The 24,250-nt window shown below is 43.6% G+C and overlaps 1 protein-coding gene across 2 annotated transcripts in view; it reads right to left on the bottom strand.

The window, feature by feature from the left end:
• Positions 1 to 11,233: 11,233 nt before the first annotated feature.
• Positions 11,234 to 24,250, bottom strand: part of FOXK2 (forkhead box K2) — an 88,796-nt gene continuing 75,779 nt past the window's right edge. For both annotated transcript variants that reach the window (XM_090059097.1, XM_090059098.1), the window contains 5 exons: positions 22,368 to 22,561; positions 21,442 to 21,617; positions 20,144 to 20,440; positions 19,687 to 19,896; positions 11,234 to 13,168 (listed from right to left, as the gene is read on the bottom strand). In XM_090059097.1, the coding sequence (XP_089915223.1) occupies positions 12,972 to 13,168; positions 19,687 to 19,896; positions 20,144 to 20,440; positions 21,442 to 21,617; positions 22,368 to 22,561 (1,074 nt within the window). In that variant the 3' untranslated portion in view covers positions 11,234 to 12,971. The remainder of the gene's footprint in view (positions 13,169 to 19,686; positions 19,897 to 20,143; positions 20,441 to 21,441; positions 21,618 to 22,367; positions 22,562 to 24,250) is intronic.

The raw sequence follows: 24,250 nt of genomic DNA on the forward strand, positions 1-24,250 counted from the left end.
ATCTGAGCAGTTGCAAAGCTTCCTCTCATGTGTGGATGACCTCTACCTGATTCAAGAAGTCTATGAGCCAACAAGAGGCAAAGTGCTACTTGACCTGGTACTGGCTATGGGGGATGACCTAATCAGCAACTTAGTAATCGAAGGGAAGCTGGGTGACAACAACCACGAGCTGATCACCTTCACCATCTGCTGTAAAGCTGGCAAGTCAGCAACATGGAAGTCCTTGACTTCAGAAAAGCCAACTTTGACAAGCTCAGGAGGCTTGTCAGTCAGGCCCTAAGGGACCATGACCCCAGAGAGAGGGGAGTTCAAGAAGGGTGGTTGCTCCTCAAGGGAGCAATCCTCAGTGCACAAGCTAAGTCTATTCCATCTCGGAGGGAAGGCAGCAAGAGGGCATAGCAGCCCCCTGGCTCTCCAGGGACCTAGCAGACTTAAGGCTAAAAAGAAAGGCCTACAAAGGATGGAGGATTGGATTCATCTCCAAAGAGGATTATTCTGCACTGGTCCGGTCCTGCAGGGAGCAAACCAGGAAAGCCAAGGCTGCAACTGAACTCCAACTAGCTTCAGGCATCAAGGACAATAAAAAGTCCTTTTTCAGATATGTGGGGAGCCGGAGGAAAAGCAAGCGGAACACTGGACCTCTGCTGAATCAGATGGGGCAACTGACACCCAGGAAAAAGCCAACTTATTCAATGGGTACTTTGCGTTGGTCTTTCATCAGTCCCATGGGATGCCCATTCCTGCCATGGGACAGGGAGGTCTGAGTGGGGGGAGATCCCCTGCCCTCCATAAATGCTGACCTCGTGAAGGAAAAGCTTGAGAGGCTGGACACCTTCAAGTCAGCCGGCCCTGACAATCTACACCGCAGGGTACTCAAGGAGCTGGCGAGCATCATAGCCCAGCCCCTGGCACGGATCTTTGAAAACTCCTGGTGCTCTGGTGTAGTGCCCAAAGATTGGAAGAAGGCCAATGTGGTGCCTATCTTCGAGAAAGAGAGAGGAAAGTGGATCCAGCTAGAAGTTAGGCTGATGGGCCTATAGTTATCTCAGGGAAGATCTTAGAAAAGTTTATTAAAGAGGCCGTCCTTAATGGACTGGCCGATGCCAACATCCTAAGGGATAGCCAGCACGGGCTTGTTGCGGGTAGGTCTTGCTTGACCAATCTCACTTCCTTCTATGACCAGGTGACCTATCACCTGGACAAGGGAGAAGAGATTGATGGCATATATCTTGACTTCAAAAAAGCCTTCGATCTGGTATCCCATGATCACCTCTTGGCAAAACTGGCCAATTGTGGCCTTGGGTCCACCATGATCCGCTGGCTGGGAAATTGGCTCCGTGGTCAGACCCAGAGGCTAGTAATTGATGGCAGTCACTCATCATGGTGTCCTGTGACCAGTGGGGTCCCCCAAGGCTCTGTCCTTGGACCCATATTGTTCAACATCTTCATTAATGTGGACATTGGAGTGGCCTGGCCAAGTCTGCCGATGACACCAAACTCTGGGGCAAAGCATCCACGCCAGAAGACAGGCGGGTGATCCAGGCTGACCTGGACAGGCTGAGCAAATGGGCGGACGAGAACCTGATGGTGTTTAACACTGAAAAATGCAAGGTTCTCCACCTTGGGAGGAAAAACCTGCAGCATCCTTATAAGCTCAGCAGCGCTACGCTGGCTAGCACTACAGAAGAAAGAGACTTGGGGGTCATCATTTGACCACAAGGTGAACCATGAGCCTGCAATAAGATGCTGCAGCTACTAAAGTGGCCAAAACGCTGGCTTGCATCCATAGATGCTTCTCGAGCAAATCCTGGGATGCCATTCTCCCCCTGTACTCGGCCTTGGTGAGGCCACAGCTGGAGTACTGCGTCCAGTTTTGGGCTCCACAATTCAAAAAGGATGTGGAGAAGCTTGAGAGAGTCCAGAGGAGAGCCATGCGCATGATCAGGGGTCAGGAAAACAGACCTTACAATGACAGGCTGAGAGCCATGGGGCTCTCTAGCCTGGAAAAACGCAGGCTCAGGGGTGATCTGGTGGCCACTTAGAAGTTTATCGGGGTGACCATCAGGATCTGGGGGAACATCTGTTCACCAGAGCGCCCCAAGGGCTGATGAGGTCAAACAATCAAACTACTGCAAGACCATTTCAGGCTGGACATAAGGAAGAATTTCTTTACTGTCTGAGCCCCCAAGGTCTGGAACAGTCTGCCAGCAGAGGTGGTTCAAGCACCTACATTGAACACCTTCAAGAATAAATTGGATGCTTATTTTGCTGGGTTCCTATGACCCCAGCTGACTTCCCCCCCCTTCGGGCGGGGAGCTGGACTCAATGATCTCCCAAGGTCCCTTCCAGCCCTAATGTCTATGAAATCTATGAAACAGCTATGGGCTGACTTGTTTTGCAGGATGGGCACACCTATAGTAAAAAACCTATGCCTTTTAAGCTCCAGGTAAAACAGTTAAGCCTGCCATAATTTTTAGAGCACTTCTTATGTCCCACTTTGAAATACAGCAGAGATAATGAAACTTTTAACTTGACCCTGACATCTCTGTACTTAGTGGGGTGGGCTGGGGGAGGTGGGGGGTGTTGAGTGACTTCAAATTTTGGTTTTCTTTCATGTTCATACTTGGCTTAACAGTGTTGTCTTGCTGTTGGTGAAGGGCTAAGGCTAGGTGCAGTAGGTCTGGTCTACTATGCATTAATGTCAAAAAGCATTCTGCCAATGCACAGTAGTGCTGACCTACAGTGCACTATGTTAGTACCTGTTATTACATGTTCTAAACTTAATGTGCCATAATCATGGGGCATTAATGGACATGTAGATGAGACCATACTGGCTGATTTAGCAGTAGGAATGTGTGCTGCTGAGGGGTTCATTGATGCATTGGTCCCATATTGGATTGGCACTAATGTAAGGAAAAGTGAGAGTATGGCAATTGGCTTTTTTTGGCTGATTAGTAGCCAATAAATGCCCTGTGCATGTGTGCAGCCAAAATGTAGCATGCAGGCAGCCAGGAATACAACATGTGGAGAACAGTCAGGTCCAGCCGGTAAGTCTGTTTGTGGGGAGAGGGATGGGGGCTGAGGGGAACAGATCACAGCCTCTGCAGTGAGGGAGGGAGTGACAGGTTCTGCCCAGGCAAGGTGAGGTGGATACAGGACAGACAAATGGCTCACTGAGGGGGGGAAGGGAGGGGCTCCTTCCACTGCACACCTCCCTGGGGGGAGGCATGGGGGCCATGCACCCCTCCTGCCTCCTGACCTGTGTGCAGGGTGAGAGCAGGCTGTCCCTGGGGCCAGGGCAGCACTGAGCTCTTGCCAGTGGGGGGTTAGGCTGGGCTGTGCTCAGCAGGTGGTGACGGCACTGGGAGTGGGGGCCTGCAGCCACCCCAAAATTTGTCCATAGCCCCTTCCCAGCACCATCACCTACCCCAAGCACAGTGCTGCCCTGGCCCCAGCCCACAGCAGCAGCCTGCCCTCACCCTGCATGCATATCTGGGGGCACACACACAAGCCCTCCATGCCCTCCGAGGGCAAGAGCAATTCCTCTCTTCCCCCACCCCAGCAGCACTGTCCCTGCCCCACTTCCTCACTGTGGGGGCCTTGATCTGCCCCCTCCCTTTTTTTCCCCCCACAATAGACTTACCAGCCAGACTTGGCTGCATATGGGCAACTGGATTGGTATAGGCTTATATGGTTCACTTACAAATCGGCCATTGGTAGCAGCCCAAAAAATCTCTATCGGTGCACCCCTAGTGCTGGTAAATGGGGGAGAGAAGCATGAGTTGCAAACAACTGTTCCGTCTTTGGAAGGAAGTAGATGTGCCTTTTAGGAAGGAAGTTGCTCAGAAGCTGAGACATGTGACTTATGACTAAGTACCCTCACATGTGCCTCCTGTAGGTGTATTCAGTTAAATCTACTGCAGTGGTGCAGTAGATGTGTTAGAGCTTTTAAGTCTACTTTTTATAACTATAAAGTAAGTCTTACACTTTCATGCTTTAGTTTCAGCTAGTCATAGCTTCCTATTGACTGTCCAGAAAATACAGAATATGGCTTTTTGTGTCTTAGAGCTGCTAACTTCCCAGCAGCAGTTCTGAGGACAGCACTGACTATATTGCTGTAAGTATAAACTCAGTTGACAAGCGTGGTGATAGAAGTGTCTGTGCAATGCTGTCTTATTTCACTTTAAGTGAAGGACATGTCTTAGGTGGGTACGTGTGGTTGTGGGGGTTTTTTTTGGTTTTGTTTGGATTAGAAGCTACCCATGGCTCAAATCACTCTTTCTGACTTTTCCCAAAGAGAATCACAGGTGCATTTTTATTAATTAAGCTAATTGACTGCTCAGTCTAAAGCCACTAATCATATCCAACAAGCTACAAAGAACTTTCTAGGGGAAATGCAACTCACTTTTTCTACTTAATGAAGCCTCTGTTCTAATTTGATCCATCTTCTCTATACCTGTCTTAGTACTGCCATTAAGTAAGGCTCAAAATACTCCAACTAGGCAGGCAGAGGATAGGGTAAAAGTTGTACAGCCTCACTGAAAATAAGCAAATTTACAAGGCCTATGTCGAGGACAGGCTTGCATTGTTTCTCAGAGCAGATTACCTGGTCTCTAACAAATCATGCACATCTTAAGCAGCCTGTTCTCAGTCCTGCTGCTGGGATATGGACAGTGGAAAAGGCAGGCACATGCAGACTCATCTCTGGAATGAAATGTAGTTGGCTGGCAAGAACATGTAGGGGGAGCAAGGGAAGCATACAAAAGACAAATAGTGACGAAAAAGAACAACCTGGGCAACAGCAGCAGACTATGAGGTGGTAGATGCTGCAGGAAGTGCTAGAAGGGTACAGTATAGAGCTAATTAATATATGCTTAAACTGCTAGGCAAACCACAATCCTAGACCATGGAACATAAGGATTAATTGGAGAGCAAGAACAGAGAAAAGTGGAGCAGCCCACAAAAAAGCACAGGTAAAGAACCTGTAACTAGACAGACTGGTACCTTAGATTTGATGGAGGTGGTTACAAAGTAATTATTCATATTCTAATTAACAAGACATGTTAACAGCATAGTAAACAAATCTGTAACGCTCTAGTTTTGGGGCTATCTTCTCTGGGGCTGTGATATTGGACAGAGGGCCAGTACGTGGCCTAAACCAGGGGTTGGCAAAAGATCCAGCCAACTGAGTGGATCCAGCCCACAGCTGCCCTTGGAGTGCTCCACAGGGGGATACAGCCCTATCCACTCCCAGAAGCAGCTAGCCCAAGCTCTGGCCAAAGCATAGCTTCTGGCAGGGCTGCTACTAGAGGCAAGAGGAGCACAGCAGCACCCAGCCAGCTGCAGCTGCCCAGAGAACAGCCCCACCAGAAGCTGCACACTGGCTGGGGCCTAGGCTGCTGGAGCTGTTCTGCAGCCCTTGCCCCAGCCACGCAGCTCCAAGTGGGAAGCTTCAGTTGGGCAGCTCCGGCCCCAGCTCCAGGCCCCCTGCCAGCTACCCACAGGTGGCTGCTCATTTTGTCAGATGGGTGGAGCAGGTGAAAGGCAGCTGGGAGCTGGAGCTCTACAGGCTGGGCAGGAGTCACCTGGCTTGAAGCTTCCCCATGCAGAGTGATGCAGCAGGGACAAAAAGAGTAACAGCTGCACCTGGGGGCAAGGGAAGTAGAACAGCCCAGGCCCAGGCCTGTGCACAGCTTCCAGTGGGACTGTTGCTAGTGCAGCTGCAGCTGGGTACTGCTATGCTCCCCTCTCCTCCCAATAATAACGCAAGCCTGGCCAGCTGCAAGCACACTGGGAACAGCCCCAGCAGAAGTTGTGCAGTGGCCAGCAGGTGTGGGCAGGAGTATGGCATGGGCTGCCCCAGGTAGCACTCAGCCCCATGTGGAACACTGGGGGGGCAGCCATGAACCAGGTGAGCTCTACCGCATATACCCCCCCCGCCACACACATACGTGTACCCCCTGTACATTCCCTGCAACTCCTCCCCCACACAGGGCAGGGCATGCAGGGAGCTGATCACACCCGTCTTGTTCCACACCACTGTTCCCCACCCATGCAAAGCCTCCTTAAGGAGTCTTGGTGAGTTGCTGTAGGGGATGGGGAAATGTGCTGACCCAGCCCACACCAGCTCATCAAAACTCTCTACATGGCCCTCAGGCCCAAGTAATTACCCACCCCTGGCCTAAACTCTGATGGAACTACTAAACTGATCTAGCTGACTCTTGTGCATACTGACTGCAGAATTTTCCCACAAGTTAACTAGTCTGTAGAGAACATCTTTCATAAAGAGCTAATACTAGTATATCTTCTACCACATCTACTAGGGTAACAGTCTATGGTAACCTCAACAAGCTTGAATTTCTCCTTTCTTCAGTTACTGCATGGTTGTTAGGCTTGTCTGAAAAGCCTACTATGACCCAAGTACCTGTGTCCAGTAACTGAATTGCCTCTGAGTCTTTCCTATGATTTAAATGCAGTAAGATTCATCTTTCTACCTTTAGATCAGCTTTGCTGCTGCCGTGGATTCTTGCAGAATATTTCTGCACCTCTCTCCTCCTTGGCAGTAGTCTGGAAGTACCTTGATCACTACTATATGTTGAGACCATATGAGTTTTTTTTTTTTCATTCATAAGCTGTACAAAAAGATAGTATTAAAATGAAAACCTAAACTTTCTATAATCAGCCACTTCCTAAAACTATAAAACCACTAATCAGGGGTGAGCGCGTTGTAGTTTTTAAAGCAGCAAAAGAGTCAAATTGGCTACAGAGTGTGCAAACACATATGGATGACCTTTTGAAGGGCTCTAAAATACCCTAAGTAAAGCAGATACTATGTGGAAATGCTTCAGAAAGAAGTACTTCCTGTTTTATGGCTACATACTCTTTGAAGCACAAGAGAGGGCTTGGTCCTCCAGCATCTCACAGTACTTCTCTCATCCCCTTCCCCTCCCACAGATGAGGGAAACGGGGTGAGGGGGAACCAGCAGGGCAGACTGTCACTGTATCTTCTACATATTCCATCTCTACTCTTTAGACGTATGCGCCAAGAGCCCTGATGTGGAAGATTACCCAGGGGTTGGAAGCCAGAGAACAGAATCCCTGGTTAAGGAGGCAGGGGGTGGGGGGTGGCCCTGGGAGAACCAAGGCAGTGTCCAAAGGAGCGTGCTCACTGCCAGGCTCCAGGATGCAGTAGGCTTGTCTCTAGCATACACCTGTGGCTACTGTGAATCCCTCCAGTTGTGGGTGTGTTACATGTCGCTGTGGGCTTGGCCACAGCTTAAGTGCTCCATTTCTGAAGCACTTTCACTGTCATACCCATCTATACTCTCTGTGAACTGGCACATGCATTTGCTTTACCTCAATTCAGCCCAAGTCAAGAAACAACTGTGAGCTGAAAAAGCAGGGAAGCTTGTTTCCCTTTAGAAATGAAAAATCAATTATGGGCTAAGATCTAAATATGAATGGCTAAGTCTAATTGATTTATAAATTATATAGGTCATACTTCGTTCAACAATGCCAGGTGCAAGCATGCTTGGATAAATTTATTTTCCTTTTTATGTATCCAGAACTTAAAAAAAAAAAAATTAAATTAGTTGGTGCTTAAAAAAAATTGAAATTGTTAAGTTAATTCAGCTTGTGCAAATGCAAATAAAAAAAAAAAAAGCATTGTTCACTGTTCTCTAACAAGCTCCTAAAAATTACAAGCTTGACTGTGCGGAAAGCTGTGCTCCTTTTAAAACAGTGATACACAGTGATACTATAACCGCTAATACTACTTTAGTGGCAAGGCACATCCAGTTACAAATCAACATGTTTAATCATAAATCAAATCATAGAAAATTGGGGCTGGAATGGACCTCAGGAGGTCATCTAGTCCACTCCCCTGCTCAAAGCAGGACCATCCCCAACTACATCATTTGAGCCAAGGCTTTATTGAGCTGGGCCTTAGAATCTCCAGCCTTGGAGGTTTTTACCATGGCTCTCGGTAACCCAATCCAGCACTTCACCATCCTCCTAGTGAGAGAGTTTTTCCTAATATCTAACAAACTTCCTGTGCTGCAACTTGAGACCACTGCTCCTTGTTCTTGTATCTGCCACCACTGAGAACAGTCTAGCTCCATCTTCTTTGGAAGCACCCTTCAAGTAGTTGAAGGCTGCTATCAAATCCCCCCCTCAGTCTTCTCTTGTGCAGACTTAAATAAGCCCAGTTCCCTCTGCCTCTTCACAAGTCATTTATCCCAGCCCCCTAACCAGTTTTGTTGCCTTCTGCTGGACTCTCACCAACTTGTCCACATCCTTTCTGTAGTGGGGGCCCCAAAACTGGACACAGTACTCCAGATGTGACCTTACCAATGCTGAATAGAGGGGAATAACCACCTTCCCTTGATCTGCTGGCAACACTCCTAAGGCAGCCCAGTATACTATTAGCCTCCTAGACAATAAGGGCACGCTGTTGAATCATATTCAGCTTATTGTCCACCACAACCATCAGGTCCTTTTCTACAGAGCTGCTGCTTAGCCAGTTCGTCCCCAGCCTGTACCAGACTTTGCACTTGTCCTCCTTGAACCTCATGAGAGTCCTTTTGGCCCAATCTTCCAATTTGTCTAGGTCACTCTAAATCCTAGTCCTACCCTTCAGTGTATCTACTATACTCCCCCACTTTGGTGTCATCTCCAAACTTGCTGAGGGTGCAGTCATTTCTGGACTCATCGCAATGAGAACTACAACTGTTTTTGTTCAGAGACTAAATATTCTCATCTCACAGAAGACCTGTCTTGAAGTGCTAGTGCTTAGGCTGCTGTAGCCTCGATGTTTCTTCTCCCAGGAGAGGTGTGGGGTTGTTGCTGTAAAGCATCACAGAGGTTTCAAAGTCAGCATGAGGACAAACATACGTCACTGCAGCTTGGGAAGAGCGCTGGATGGCAGTAAACAATCTTCCATACATTAGTCTCTGTCCTCCAAAAATCTAAAAACAGCATGAAAGAAAACCACTGCAGACAAGTGTTAAGCAAAGGAAGCAGGGGTGAAGAAAGACCATTTTCCTCCAGTGCTATATACCACATGCTCACTTCCATTACAAAGGCATTTTCAGCAGCCACTTTCATAAAAACAGGCTTGACAGAAGTAGAACAGAAACAGACATCCTGAAAAGAATCCAGAGGAAGGCAGTTAATATATGGCACATCACAAGAGCCAACTGCAACAGAGACTTCAACAGTAGGGGGAGGTTAGACCCCACAGTTATGATACATATGAACACTTTTTATTTCTGTTAGCAATGTGGTCAGAAGACTCAAGGGACTGGTATTTTAAATTAATTCAGTAAGGTCATTGGTACCATATCAACACAGCACACTTGTGAGAAGAGCCTCACTCAATCTTTGCTTTACTTTTATACACTCGCTGTCATTCCATCTGTGTGCTTTCTACCCGGTATATTGAACAACTAAAGTGTGTTCTGTCGGCTTACTAAGTCCTGAAAGGTAGGACAGACCAATACTGGCCCTCATTGTATGGGAGAGGTTATGAACTTTTTGTTGCTGGTTATGTATATTGCTATGTTTAAATACTGCTTGGAAACCTACACTTCCTATTATCTCCGTTTCTGCAGAAAGGTGCTTCTATTTTCACAAAACCAACTTCCTGAGTCGGAATCCTAATCTCAAACTTTCAAGAGCAGCCACTAAACATCAAAGTGCTATCAAATCCCATGTCCAGGATAGCTGAATCAGGACAAAGCCTACATTTTGCCTACCCCAATTTTTTCTGCCAATACAAGACCCTCTGATCAGGGGTATCAGCAGGTGAATCCTTTATAGACCCACCACCCAATGAATAAATGTTAAAGCAATTTACTTCTCTGAATAAAACTTTTGTTAAACATTTTACTTGGGGTGTACCGATAGAGATTTTGGGGGCCAATACCGATTTTTAAGGAGGCATATCAGTCAATACTGATCTGATTTCTGATACAGCTGCCTCCAGCTGGTAAGTATGGTATGCTGGATGGGAAAGGGGGAAGAGAAGGAGCATGGGGGACTGCAGATCAACACCCCCCACAGTGAGGGGGTGGAGTAGGGACTGGAGTCAGTGCTGCCCAGCCAGAGAGGGGCAAGCACAGGACAGAGCTGCAGACTGTTGTGTGTGTGGGGGGGGGGGGGGGAGGAATGGCAACTCCTGCTGCTGCACATAACTCTGGAAGGCACAAGGGGAGGTAGGATGCAGCTGTGGGCTGGTGCCAGGCTCTTCCTTGCATGTGGGGACTATATTCAGGGCTGCACTCCTGGCGCATGGGGGCTGTGCTCAAGGCAGCAGCAGCACTGGGAAGGAGCTATGGCAAAATATGGAGTGGCTGCAACACCCCCACAACCCCCCTCCCAGCTCCACCACCTGCCTCGAGTGCAGCTCCTATGCACTGGGAGTGCAGTCCCAAGTATGACCCCGCAGCCCTGAGCACAGCCCCCATGCACGGGGAAGAGCCTGGTGCAGCCCCAGCCCACACTGGCATCCTGTCCTGCCCTGCCCCCCACACAGATCTGAGGGGCACCCCTCCACCCCCCCTCCATGGCCTCCCAGGGTTCACGCAGTGGTAGGAGCCACCACCTTCCTCTCGGGACGAGCCATGGCTCTGTCCCATGCCTGCCCTACCTGGGCAGAACCAACCACAGTCCCTGCCCCACTCCCTCCCTCACCACAAGGGGCACTGATCTGTGCCCCCAAGCCCCTTCCTTCCCTTCAACCACAATAGATGTACCAGCTGGAGGCAGCTCTCTAAGCTGCTGGGTTATGCTCTTCAATGTCTTGTGTGCTGCCCTACAGCTGCGCTCACTCACGGGCATTTATTGGTCAAATTACTGGCCGCTTCAGGCAGATTTACGATGCAATCAATTTTCTTTATATTGGTGCCAATCCAATATCAGATCAATGTATTGGTGTACCTCTATATTTTACACTAATTATTCACTCAGCTCTAACTGTGAGAAGTCACTTCTGAATATAAACCAAGTTCTAATCAGTGCTTCAAAGCCAATTAGTGCCCTGATTTTCAGTTAAGGCTGTAACTAGAGGGATCTCTAACGCCAGATTACACAACTAGGGAACTTTGTACATCTTCCTTTTTTAAACCTCTAATTCATTTTGCTTTTAATGTGAAATAAAAAGTCTGACAGTTTCACAGAAATGGCACTTATGTTACAGATTTCTTTTAAATGGCTATTATAAATTCAGCTAGTGTACAGTTTTTTTCATATTTTTTAATATGCATTATCTGTAGTGACATTGTAACAGCTCCATTTTGTGGATGAACACAATACTTAGTACAGATTTTTCATATTTGGTCTTCAAGTAAATAGTTTCCAAAAGCTGCCTAAAATAAGCCATTCCAAGCCGTTTCAGTCCATCATAAAAACACAGATTTTCCTTTTTGAAATGGAAAAAATATTATAAATAATGGCATGATTATTACACAACATGACAAATCAGAATCCAAAATTAAAGCCAACTCTCCAGATTTAAAACTCACCTTACTGTACGTAGAAATAAGACATTGTGTGAATTATAGACTGGGCAGCAGCCTTAACTTTTAATTTTTAAATGTAAGGTGGAAACTACTACCACAATTAAAGTGAGAAATTACCAATACATTTTAAAATATGTCCAACTGCAGAACACACACTTTTAAAAAAAACTTTTATTATAATAATATGGTAGCCACTGTTAGAAAACCACAACAGCTACTCTTAATGGAGACCCCAGGAGGTCAGTGTAGGACATCAAAAGTTCTATGGATAAACTGGTCAGATTAATTTCTACTGATGGGTGTGTAAGCTTAAAAATATTGAATATACCTCTGACAAGATAATTTTTACTCTCTTTTTAAAAGGACTTGTGATAAAGAATTTTATCTTTTCTAAATGAAGAACAGTCTGTTATCTTAAACATACACAATATTAAGCGAGACTCTTGTTTTACTTTAGACTGGAAAAATATGCCAGGGACAGTCAAAGTCAACACAAAGTAACAAACAGCAAAAGGTAGCAAGAAAGAGAAACAGATAAGTGCAGTTCTGGTCAAATTCATAGCAGTTCTTTAACGTCAGTTAACGGCTCATTTACATTGTAATTTCTAATCAGTTACATGCAAGCCCAAAGAAGCATTTGATCACTACACATGGTAATAAAATTTGATTAAATTTATCAGGCAACTGCTAAAATATGAAAATTTGCAGATGTAATAAAGTAGCTTTATCTGAACTTTAACAGGACAGACAAAAGTAAATCATTCCATCGGTTAAAAAAACCCTACATTCAGTTTTTTACCAAACAAAATTTCACATGAAAAGTACTGTGTGATTTCAAAGTTTCCAGAGTAGAAATGGAGTGATTTGAAATGTCAAAGACCCCATTATTTTGCAAAGAAATGAAAATACACCTCAAAAATTTCTAATTCCACATGTGAACAACAAAATACTGCATATCTACCAACAACTGCATTGGGTAGGTCATTATGAAAGGCTAGCTGCCAAGATGTAGGAAATGGCTCCTTGCCTCTGTTCCCTTTAAGGAATATACAATCGTTTGAAACCAGTTCACACCAAGCGCTTATCATGCTGCCATTACACTGAGATACTCAGTCCTTAAAATAATCCAATAAAGATTTTTTAAAGCTGCAGCCCTCCCCAACACTGTATGTCTCAGCGTACACAGTTAGTTCAGTAGGGAGTGGGAAGGAGAGGGATCACAGCCTCTGGAACAAGACGCTTTGCAGTTTGACTTTTTTTTTTTTTGTTTTAATTACTGAGTTTTAAGGCCACCTGTGTTGTTTTTTCAGTGCTGAAAGTTGAAGTCTGATCACAGGGCCCTTTCCCCACTGCGTGAGAACGTGTTCCAATATTTTAGGTGTTATATTTAAGTGTCTCCTTTTGGCACCGTGGAGCTTATTTTTTTAAAAAAAGCAAACTCCTCTAAAGTTTCTAGTTCTGGCTGCCTTGATCACTCACTGCAACAGATGGGGTGTCCACATTAACAGCTATGACTATGCTTTCTCCATCCTCTGTTTTGATACGTTTAAGTTCTTGCTGTTCCGACTGGTCTCCGTTCTGGCGTTTCGTTGGAAGAGATGCCGATGCTGATGCATGGGTTGCTAACATATGCAAAGGACTTGCAGTAGCTGTAGAAAGATCAACAAAAAACTTCAGAGTCCAAACCCATTTGAAACAGACAAGACAACAGAAGAGCTGAACTTGCCCTGTAATTAAATACAATGGATTCCTTTATCATTTTACCACAGTACAGGGGGCTAAATGAAATTAAGAGTTTATTGTCTTTGTCCAAAGATGACACTTCCTCCCCCAAGGAGCTTATATTTAAATTGATAAAATAAAGTCTTATAGATTTAATAAAAAAGATACAGTAAAGGAAAGAAACTCTATTTGGCAGATGGAAAACCAAAGCCAGACAGATTAAGTGACCTAGCCCAAAATGACACCAAGAGCCTGTGGCAGGGCTGGGAAGTGAATTCAGGTCTCCTGGTCCCTGGTTTGGAAGTTTTAACCAGAGCCACATTTCCCCTCTGCCAACAATTATTCTGACAATTTTTTCCATGCACGCATTTGCCAGAGGCTCAATTATTATTGGAAAACTTCCGCAAATGTGGTTCAGCTATATCCCACAACAAAGCTGGGGGTAGGGGGGAGGTTGTTTTGCCCATGTTAAAATGCGTCTGACCATGATGAACTCTAGTGCCCCCAAGCTTTGGGAAAGGATCTTGGGTAGCCTTAGTGTCAGGGATATGCCTTCTAGCATCCCTGGAAAGTGTGGCCAAGTTGTGAGACTGAAAATTCTCAGCTCGCACTTGCTTAACAGAGCCTTGTTTGAATTTGGCAGCTATGTTTTTCAGCCTGTCTGCACTGGGTGTCCCACTCCTTTTACATGGGCCACACTGCATATGTACCAGACTTCCCAGCAGGTGAGTATGTGACAGCCCCCCTGTTAAGCAGAGAACTTTTAACAGCGCCTCTTACAATCACAGGTCATCCTAGCACCAGAACCGAGAGCTGGGAGAGTTTCTGCTCTCTACTCTCACAGCTCCTCCTACTGTCACCTAGACAGTGAGGAGGAAGTGAGCTGACCAAGCTACACCAAAGCAAAGCAGTGAGCCAGAATGGTATGCAACACATCCAGAACTGGAGTGAGGCTCTGGAAAGGAGACAAAGTCATCCTTCCACTGAAGCCCATGAAAAAATTAATCTGGTATCAAGTACAGGATTTGAAGGGCATACGCAATGTATGGAGCCAGGCAATGAATAACAGATCTAACAGAACACTAAGTAACACATAAATTATCATCTCTTCTTGGAGTGCACCACACAGGCACATTATTGGGAAAACATGTAGCAGCTCCACTGCTCTCAGACCGAACAGTGTCTACTTCCATGTTCAAGAGTACAGGACCCAATTCTCTGACCTGCACTTAGCAAGTACTAAGGGAGAAGGGGAACGCAGTTTTACGTCACTTTTACATTGCCCCCAAAGGTAAGGCTACTCAGCTCCTAGCATAGGTTAGCATGGGCTGAAAGCTACTTGGCCAGTATAACTTTACTGGTGAATCTGCTGGATGATGCCTGAGTGTTGAAAGGGGCTGGGCTTCCTCCACGTGTCTTATTGGCTGCTGTGCACTTCCTCTGACATAATTCAGGATTTCCTAGTTGCATCACTTCATTTGGTGGCATCTGTATTTAGAATAGCTCTGTTGCACAATACCTGGATTTTTCTGTTGGAATATAATGCACATACAAAGTACATTTGTGGTCATGTGAGTAGAGTGGAGATCATGTCCCAAGAGACCGTACACTCTCCCAGAACAGTTATCCTCCTATTCCTTTGTATTTAGGGGGAAGAAGAAAACCCCCCGCTAGTCCTAGTACTATAACGTTCATACAAAATTACGCCAAGAGCCCCACAATCAGTACACACAGCTGCAGCTGTGACACACTTAAACACCTACTTCACGTGGACAATGACATTATGAAGAGATGATAAATATACATTTCTGTAAAATAGCTCACATACTGTACTGGTGTTGTGCTAGAAAGTGCCAGTTATCAAGAAACTGCACCAAGTGACATACCCTTTGGGAAGGAGAAGGATAAAACAATTATTTGGTCATCAAAATGATCAAAGAATAAACTGCACAGTGCGCTTCCTACACCAAAAAAACCCAGCACCCAGCATGAACTACTACACAAAAGAAAGGGAACTCCAGTATCACCCTGAAAAAGAAGCTAGAAAATAAAAGCAGCATATGTCAGAAAATGAAAATGAAGCAGGGATAAGGCTATCACCATGTGGTTTGTGAAATAAAACACTTATAAAAACTATTTCAGAGTGTGAACAGCCTCTTGTTTGTTCTAAGAGGTGCTTCATATTGATTTTCATTGATTTTAGTCACCCTTTAGGAAACTTAAAATTAACCTATTCTTAACTTCTAACAGGTCATGTATGAAGTCTCCTATGGAGAGCATAAATTATTCTAAACTGGTTATGGAAGAGAATGCTTGTTTGCAATTATTTTATGTGGCCAGCAAACAATCTTTACACTTATCTTCCCAATTAAGGCTGCATTCCTGGTACAAAATCCTGTGCTCTTGTCTGTCTGTATTTTTTTGGCACATGAAGTCATTCAATTTCAAGTCAGAAACATCAGTAGCTCCCAATCAATAGTGCTCTGAATAGGCAGCAAAGAAATAATTATATCAGAAGAAAAGTTACCACTAGTTATTAACAGCCTGTTTAAAAACTAGGAAATTGGAAGTTAATGCTCCACAAATCATCCTTACTACTACTCAGGTACCTAACTACTGTGCTCTCCATGTACAAGACACTGTTTTGCATCCCTGTTAGCTATTAGCATGTGAAAAGTAAGGAAAGTTAGTATGTTGTATGTTAGGGAGTCTTTTTAATAGAATGAGGCACTTGCTGCAACTCGGTGTAAAGGGTCAGAGTAAGTGTATGGCTGTATATGAGTGCTACAGTTTCAAATCTACACTGAAAATTAGAGTAAGGCAAGTCTAGTTGTATAATTTTATTATAAACAGAAATGGTAGATTTAATTTCCACCCCTTCTCTGCCTCCAATCTGAATCCTATGCTGAAATGTCAATAAAATGAAAGGCAATAAAGATCTATGGGCAGATATGTCAAGATCTGAAAATGCTATTTTCTAGCTACGAAGATAAAATATTAAAAAACAGCAGTTACGTTTTATTTTCTGTCTTTCAAACTGCCTGGGGTTTCTCCCCCTATCAGATATATATTTACAACCTTGACTTCCACTTAAAATGTTCTTTGTGTTTTCCTCCTGATAGGGGTGCACCGATAAGAGATTTTTTGGGCTAATGCTGATGGCCGATTTTTAAGGAGCCATAACGGCCGATACCAATCTGATATGCAGACAGGGAGCTTAGAGACCAGCGCTGGGCTGGTAAGTCTGTTGTCAGGGAAGGGATGGGGGGAGGCAGATTGAGGTTCCTGTGGTGAAGGAGGGAGTGGGGTTGGGGCAGGTGCTACACAGCTGGGGCGGGGCACAGGACAGAGCTATGAGTCTTATCCGGAGAGTGCAGGGCGGCTTTTGCCACTGCAAGCACCCCGGGAGGGCATGGGGGGGGGGGGTGCGCTCCTGGTTTTGCGTGTGGGGTGAGGGTGGGCTGGGGCAGCACTAGGTTCTCCCTGGCTGGGGCTGGGCCAGGCTTTGCTCGGGGTGGGTACTGGCGACACCAGGAGGAAGCTACCGGGGGGGGGGGCTGCAGCCACCCCAAAATTCACCATAGCTCCCCCCATAGCCTCACTCCCAGTGCCACCACTGCCCATCCCAAGTGCAGCTTGGCTCAGCCCCCCTGCCAGGAAGAGCCCAGCACAGCGGCAGCCCACCCTGCCCCATGCAGATCCGAGGAGACACAACCCCCATGCCCTCCCAGGTTGCGTGCACTGTAAGAAGCTGCCCCCCAGATGAGCCGCTCGTGGCTTCGTCCCATGTCCTGCCCTGCCCTGACTGAGCAGCACCTGCCCCAGTCTCACTTCCTCCCTCATCATGGGGGCCTCCATCTGCCCCCCCTTCTCTCCCCCCACACCAGACTTACCACCCTGCTGCACACCAGCTGTGGCTGCGCACATACACAGGGCATTTATCACCACGTTACAGGCCAAATGAAGCAAAAAAGCTGATTGCTGATGCTCTCAATTTTTCCTGTATCAGTACTGATCCAATACGGGACCAATGTATTGGTGCACCTCTACTTACTGAGCATTTAAAAGAATTGCTCTGACAACTGTTTTTGCAGCTGAACAGGCCCTGTAATTTGTGAAGTATTCACGTGATGCAAATACTCCTTACATTGTTGTGTTACTACTCCAGGCTATGTATTCCCATGACAGAGTTCTTCGCAAAATTCCAGACCTGTAGAGAGCACTACTGGGTTTGTTAAGTTAGTGGGTATCCTAGGGACAATATAAATAGTGAGAGACTATACCCACATCGCTAAGATATCTGCCTAAGCTTCTTACAATCATCAAAAAGTTAGTAATTAACTTTCCTTGCCAATGATAACATATTTAATCAAATTCTGAGTCTAAATGAAAGAAAGGAATGGTGAACTTTTAAAAAAATATGAAACTTGGGTTTTAAATCCATTTTAACTGACTTTTGACAAAATTTCCACTCCTTCCTTTATCAAAAACATTTATGAAATGTCATGCTGACTTGTTTCACTCTGGTGAAGTTCTGCACAAAGAATATGTGAAAAACTGGATCTATAAATGGAAAACTAGCTTAAGATTTCAACTACAAAGACTGCTTCTATTAAGAGGGATTTTGCATAACATATTCAGGCATACACTAACTGGTAGACTACTTAAGACTAGATTCCCACACACACTGGGTATCTTCATCAAACAGTCTGAGTCTTGCCTGAAGATAACAACGGTTCCTATATGAAGCCTCCTGTGGCGAGCTTAACTTATTCCAAGCAAGTGGAATAACAGGCAACTAGAACTGCTTCTCTAAACCAGCTTATCAGCAGGTAGTTAGTTCAGAGACTGCCTTCTTGAAACTGTTAGCTTCAGAAAGCACAAGAAGCAGCTACTTTGGAGTTGCATCAAAAAAAAAATCAGAAGAAATCAGAATTCTAAATCCCATTTTCAAAAGGGAACACTGGAAGTAGTAAAAATTTGCAAATGACAAAATTTAGAAAAGGGAGAGCAGTTATTTTACATGGGCCTCAAAGCCTACCAAATAGGCAACACCAACATGACTGAAAATGATGCACACTGGACAGAATAATCTTAACATTTTAGCATCCTAATACAACTGAAAAAGGACAGTGAACTCAAAATCTTCAATATGCAGTAGTAATAAAAAAAACCCAGTACAAATATTAGGATATAGAAGAATGGCACAGAAAATAATATTATATTATACCTTGAATGCTGAGTACCTTGCAAGCAACTAAAACAAAAGTCTGGGACTTTAATGATTACAAACGTATTTCTGAACATTTTAAATATCATTTTTATCCATCTCTGACAAATTGGTGTTTCAAAAAAGGGTGCAAGGTCTCCTTAGCTTAAAAGGAAATGGGTAGTGAGAATTAGATTTACCTGCAAACCATACCAAAATCTGGACACATGACAGACACACATTTGTTCTGCCACCCAATCAGGCTGCTTACTCAAGAACTGAGCGGATTGATAGTATTTAAGGCACACAGACAAGTACTATTCAAAACAACCCTCTGAAATTCTTGCAGATTTTAAAACTGTTTCTGTCTAAACCTGTAAGAAAACTAAAGAAGAAAATCTGCATTCTCTTGCATACAACATGCTCCTGATTAAGAGCATGCCTTGTTTTTGAAAGAACGAAGGAAAAAAGTTTTCCTTAAAAAACCTCGTAAGTATGGTGTTTTCCCTGGGAAAAATACAGGCAGCTTTAATGGGAAGGCTGGGAGGCAGACAGGGCAGAGAAATATTGTGGCTCCTCTGTTAACCACATAAGCCACTGCTGGGTGAAAGAGAAAGTGTCCATTACTAGCAGCTAGGGAGCCCCCTTGTGCAGCACTTGCAGCATTCATTTTCTTTTTCCCCACCAGAGGCATGTGGAGCAGAAGCTGTTACCATATTTCCTTGCCTGAAATGTGCACCTGAAATTTCCAGCAGCTGATTTCTGGGAGAAAGGTGTGTATGCATAATTGCATGCATGCATGCATGCAAGAAATTACGATAGCTCCACAAACAAGTCCTGCATTTTGTTTGATCTCTAATTTGCACAAAGACGCGCTTGCCATTTTAATTGTGTCAGTTCCCACAAAAAAAGAGGTGGTAAGTTTTCAAGAGCTACAAAAACATTAAGAAGTGATGTTTAGACTGTGTTTGATTTGGGGCTTGTCATCCTTGATGCTGTCCTTTAATGATTCCAGCTAATGAATAAAGCTGCCAACTGTCAAACAAAGATAAAAGGCTGCAGGTTGCCATCTCTGCAACTTTAGCAGCTTTTTGTAGGAGTGCAAAGGTCTGAAAAAGGAATTAAGTAAGATTTAACAATGGCCATTCTGAAAAGTCTAATACTTATCTGAATAATCTGAAGCCAGCTCTGACACCAGAAAAGTTTGTCTACAGGAAATACTGATGAAACGCTTACCAGTGTTGCCTTGCCCTTGTATCGCTGTGGTGATAGGTACTATGTGTGTTCCATTCTGTGTTACAGTTTTTATTGGTAGCTGGTGTTGACCTAGTGGTGCCTGTTGCACTATAGTAACTGTCTGTAAGGGCGTGGTCTGAGATGTCTGAATGATGCGGCTAGCAGCTCCTATTGTAGCATGGCTAATAGCAGGGATAGGTTCCACTTTAACTGCAAAACAACAAAAAATGATTTAAAATGTAATGGTAAGTCAAGAAACCTTAACACAAAACATGAAGTGATTAAGTTATTTTAGTCTTCAACGTGTTATTAATAACGTCAAATAGCTGAAAAGGCAAAAGTTCTCATTTTAGCTAATTTTTTTGGTTTTCTTCCCTGTATCTATGAAGATTTTTTAAAGGCTATTAAACAATTATATGTATTCACAGAAGACTAACCAAGCTCAGCTAATTCTCACCTTTTACTTCTTTGTGGTCTCCATTCTCTTGAGGTTCCACCTTAGGCTGGGTTACCATTGCAGCTTGTGTGACCACTGCCTGTCCAGCTACAGTATAAGTGTTTGCTGGTGCTAATCCAGTCACATTCGTGACAGACACAGCTGGTATCTGGTGAACAACGTGAACGGTTTGAACTACAGGCTGCTGGGATGTTGATGTTGTCACAGGAGTTGCAACAGTATAGGTGACAGGTTTAATAGTTTGTGGTAGCTGCCGTTGTACAGTAATTAAAACTGGTTGGCTAGATAGAGGTGATCCTATTGAGAAAAGTAGAAAAATTAGACTGGCACCTTGAATCAAGTATTTTCTCAGCCAATTGTCTTCTTAAATCTCAACAGACACCAAAGCCTCGTAACATTAAAAAATCCTGTGTGTATCCTTTACTAGTTACTATGATGATAAAAAAGCTAAAACTGGATAATAAGAGACTGTTATGGCACTTCACAGTATTAAGCCATGTAAACATTTTGGGTGGCAGAACCTGTAATGGAGACCTGGCCTTAGCTTGCAGGGTTCTGAGGGTCCAACTGCTATTGCTAACTCAAGGTATCTTTACAGCAAACCTAACATTTACAGGGGTCTTCAACTTGCTGTAAGAAGACGACGACATGCTGTCGTTAGGCAAATGAGTAACTAGAACACAAGAAAACTATCAACACAACTCTTAACACCACATGCACACAGCTAAATGCAGTGGCAGAAAAACCTTTAAGATTCAATGACTCTCCCATTCTGATTCTCTTCCACTCCACTCCCCACTAGAACAAGGGAGAAATGACTGCAGATTTACTATCCTTAAGCAAAGTATTTACTGAGCACATGAACCCATGATCCAGATTGCATTAGTTTTCACCAGTTCATCCCTACGGACTTTTTTATGCACATTTGTGCATAAAATGCCTGTGAAGACAACCATTACTCAATAAAACTTAAAGTAATTTTCCAGAGTGAGTCATGACAACGATAAGACCCTACACTTTCATACATCAGAAGGAACTACTGCCTCCGCTTACCCACACAATGAATAACTATGCTGGAACAAAATGTGTATAACAGAAAGAAAATGGCTAATACATCTGATACATTTTCAGGAAATATTTACACATTTATGCATTTGTCCCTGCATTGCCTTACATTTTAATAGGTTATCTGTCTCAAAATATGAACTGCTTTCTTGGTTAGGTGTGAGAATTTTGCTCAAAAAAGAAAAAAAACAAAACATCCCCCCCGCAAAAAATATTCTTTCTAGATTTCTCACCTGGGGCACTCTGTGCAAACCGTGCTTCTTGTATTACTGCTAATTTTGGCTGGATAGCACTAGGTTCAGGTTCCATTGGGACTGGAGATCCTTCCCTTGACAGGCTTTCTGGGGTCTGTACTCCACTGGAGTGTGCAGATAACACTCCAGAATGATTAGGAGAAGCTGGGGCACTTCTGTATTTAAAAATGAAAGCAGCAGCTGGTGTGTTTTATGTTAATAACTAAAAGATGAGTGACCTCACCTCTAAAATATTGTAATATATATACTGTCCATGAGAGGGCACCTTTTGCCTTCTGCCAAATCAATACCACCGTATATTATTTTGATGCTATGGAATTGAACATTTGGGCATTTTCTTAAGTGAAGTTTCTAAGCAATCCATGCAACAGTACAAATGTTTGTTCTGGAGGGGCAGAATGATGATCAGCTGTTTAAAGGTTAATTCAAAAGAAGCCAACAAAAGCAGAAAAGGGACAATCTTTACAGAGCAAATAACTAAATCTATATATTATTTCACCGTTAAGAATATTGGTTAATATTACCCAACTAAACACATTTGTCACCTGCAACTTAATATAAAACTGTCAGCTGAGATTTGGTATTTTCTCTATAAACAGTTTTAAATGAAAGTGGATAAAGTTAGTAATTACCATTTTAATTTTGTAACACTGCAGTACAGAAATATCTCCATATATTAACAAGCTGCCAATTATTTATCTAAACTAAGTCAGTCCGTTAACACTAAATCAAGCAATAAAAACAGGCCCACTGCATGGGGGCAGTCTAACTAGTGAATTTCACAGAATTCAACCACATTCAATTTTATATTAAATAATTAAACTTGTAAACAAAGCTCTCAAGTTTGTAACAGCCTGAAGGTTAAGTAACAGCCATAGTCTTTCGGTTCATCTGTTTTTCCTTACCTAGAAGAGAGTGGTCCCAGAGGGGTTCTAAAGCAAGGTACTCCCCTAGGCCGCCTTTTCCTAAAAGCCTGCTCTATTAATTTGCTTTCAGAGGCAGGATCTATCCTCCAGAATGAGCCTTTGCCTGGTTCTTCCTGGGAACGTGGTACTTTGATGAAATAACGATTCAGAGAGAGATTGTGGCGTATTGAATTCTATGGAACATAAGAAAAATATGTAGAATTCATACATCTGAAATCAGAGTGTGGCCAAGTGCAGTAATCTGTAATACAGGAGACTCAGGGTCCAGGTCTCTGATTATCTAAAGATAGTAGGAATTAAGGAGGGCTACAGAGACAGTTGTGCTGAACCTGAAAAAAGGAATCTTAAGTACTGCTTAGACCTCTCATAACAATTCAAGAACAATATTAATGAGCTACTAAGGGAATTCCATTTCAGTCCTCTAGTGAGAAGGATGGTACCCACAACAGAGCTTTAAATTTTTTTATTATTATTTTTTAAAACTTTTTTTTAAAGAGTTGTCTGGGTATAAAAGCAGCAAATAACAAAGAACTACTGGTGCTCATGCATCCTGCTTCTCAAAGGGAAAAAAGGTCAGGCTGTTCCCATTGGGCTTCTAAAACATACTGCATGCTGATTCCAATACAGATCTGGCACAATATGCTATTTACTATTCCATAGTAAGAAAAGCAAATGTTAGGTTGGAGAAATTATAAATGCAGCTATATACTTGGGAGTTACCATTCGTCATCAGAGGACAAAAACGGGGAGAATGCTCCTAGCAACTTCTCAATTCCAAATTATTCTTCCCCAGTCCAGGGAAAGATACCTATCATTTGATACTCTCGTTAATAATCAAAGGATTTAGTGAACTAAGGAAAAACACTAAATGACAAATGACTTCTAATACAGTTCTCTAATATAAACAAAGATCTTCAGATTATGTTACAGACTGCACCCTTACCGTATCCCTAATTTGCAATGGCACAAAGTAAACTGAACTTCCACTTGGATAGAGATGCACGAAATGGCCAGTTTTGAAGCTAACAGAACAAAGTCTGTCCTTGGTTTCATGCATCTCCTGTAGAGACGCATCATATCTTGATCTTTCTGATTTTGATTACTGAGGCAGAAAAAACAAATAGGACTACACACTAACAGTACCTCTGATATGCTGAACGTTAACACAAACAGCTGGCAGGGAAAATTTAACTTTTAAAATCAAAACTCTTCCAAACCCTCCAAATTAAATGCCAATCCAATGTCAGTTCAGCCTTTTAAGCACCTCAGTCATGACCTTAGCAGCAGGTCTGGAGAACTTAAAGCAATGATACCCTTGTATGGTTTCTTCAGTGCAATCTGATGCAACCAGAAGTTGTTTCCCTTGCCAAAGACTGAAACAGAATGGCCAGAAGGTGCCAAGACTTTAAGTTTATCACAGTTGTATTTACATCTCCATCTGCTCGAAGAGAAGAGTAAATCCAACACTTCTAACCTGGAAGCAAAGTAACCCCCAGAATGAATTCACTGTGATGAATCCTCAACAAAACAGGCTTTTACATAATAGAAAGGATCAAATATTTGTGAGATTGTAGATAAACATATTTAATCTTAAACACCTACATTTCTAAAACTGCAATCAAATGCCTGAAACTTAGAAGTTGAATGAAAAAATGAGATAAACTACCTAGCATCATAGTAATATTCTACATGACTACCAAACAAAATACCTACACAGCTACTTCATTTTATACCTTCCTATTTCTTTTTATGAATAAGGGTGAACTTTTTATCAATTCTCTGAAATGAAGATGCATCCTGTGTCTGCAATTTTATTTCTGCGAAGTATTACACATTTAAATGCTTGATTTTTATACTGCAAA

Source organism: Crocodylus siamensis, chromosome 8, assembly GCF_052110815.1.
Source record: "Crocodylus siamensis isolate JL-2025a chromosome 8, ASM5211081v1, whole genome shotgun sequence".
Classification (NCBI taxonomy): domain Eukaryota; kingdom Metazoa; phylum Chordata; order Crocodylia; family Crocodylidae; genus Crocodylus; species Crocodylus siamensis.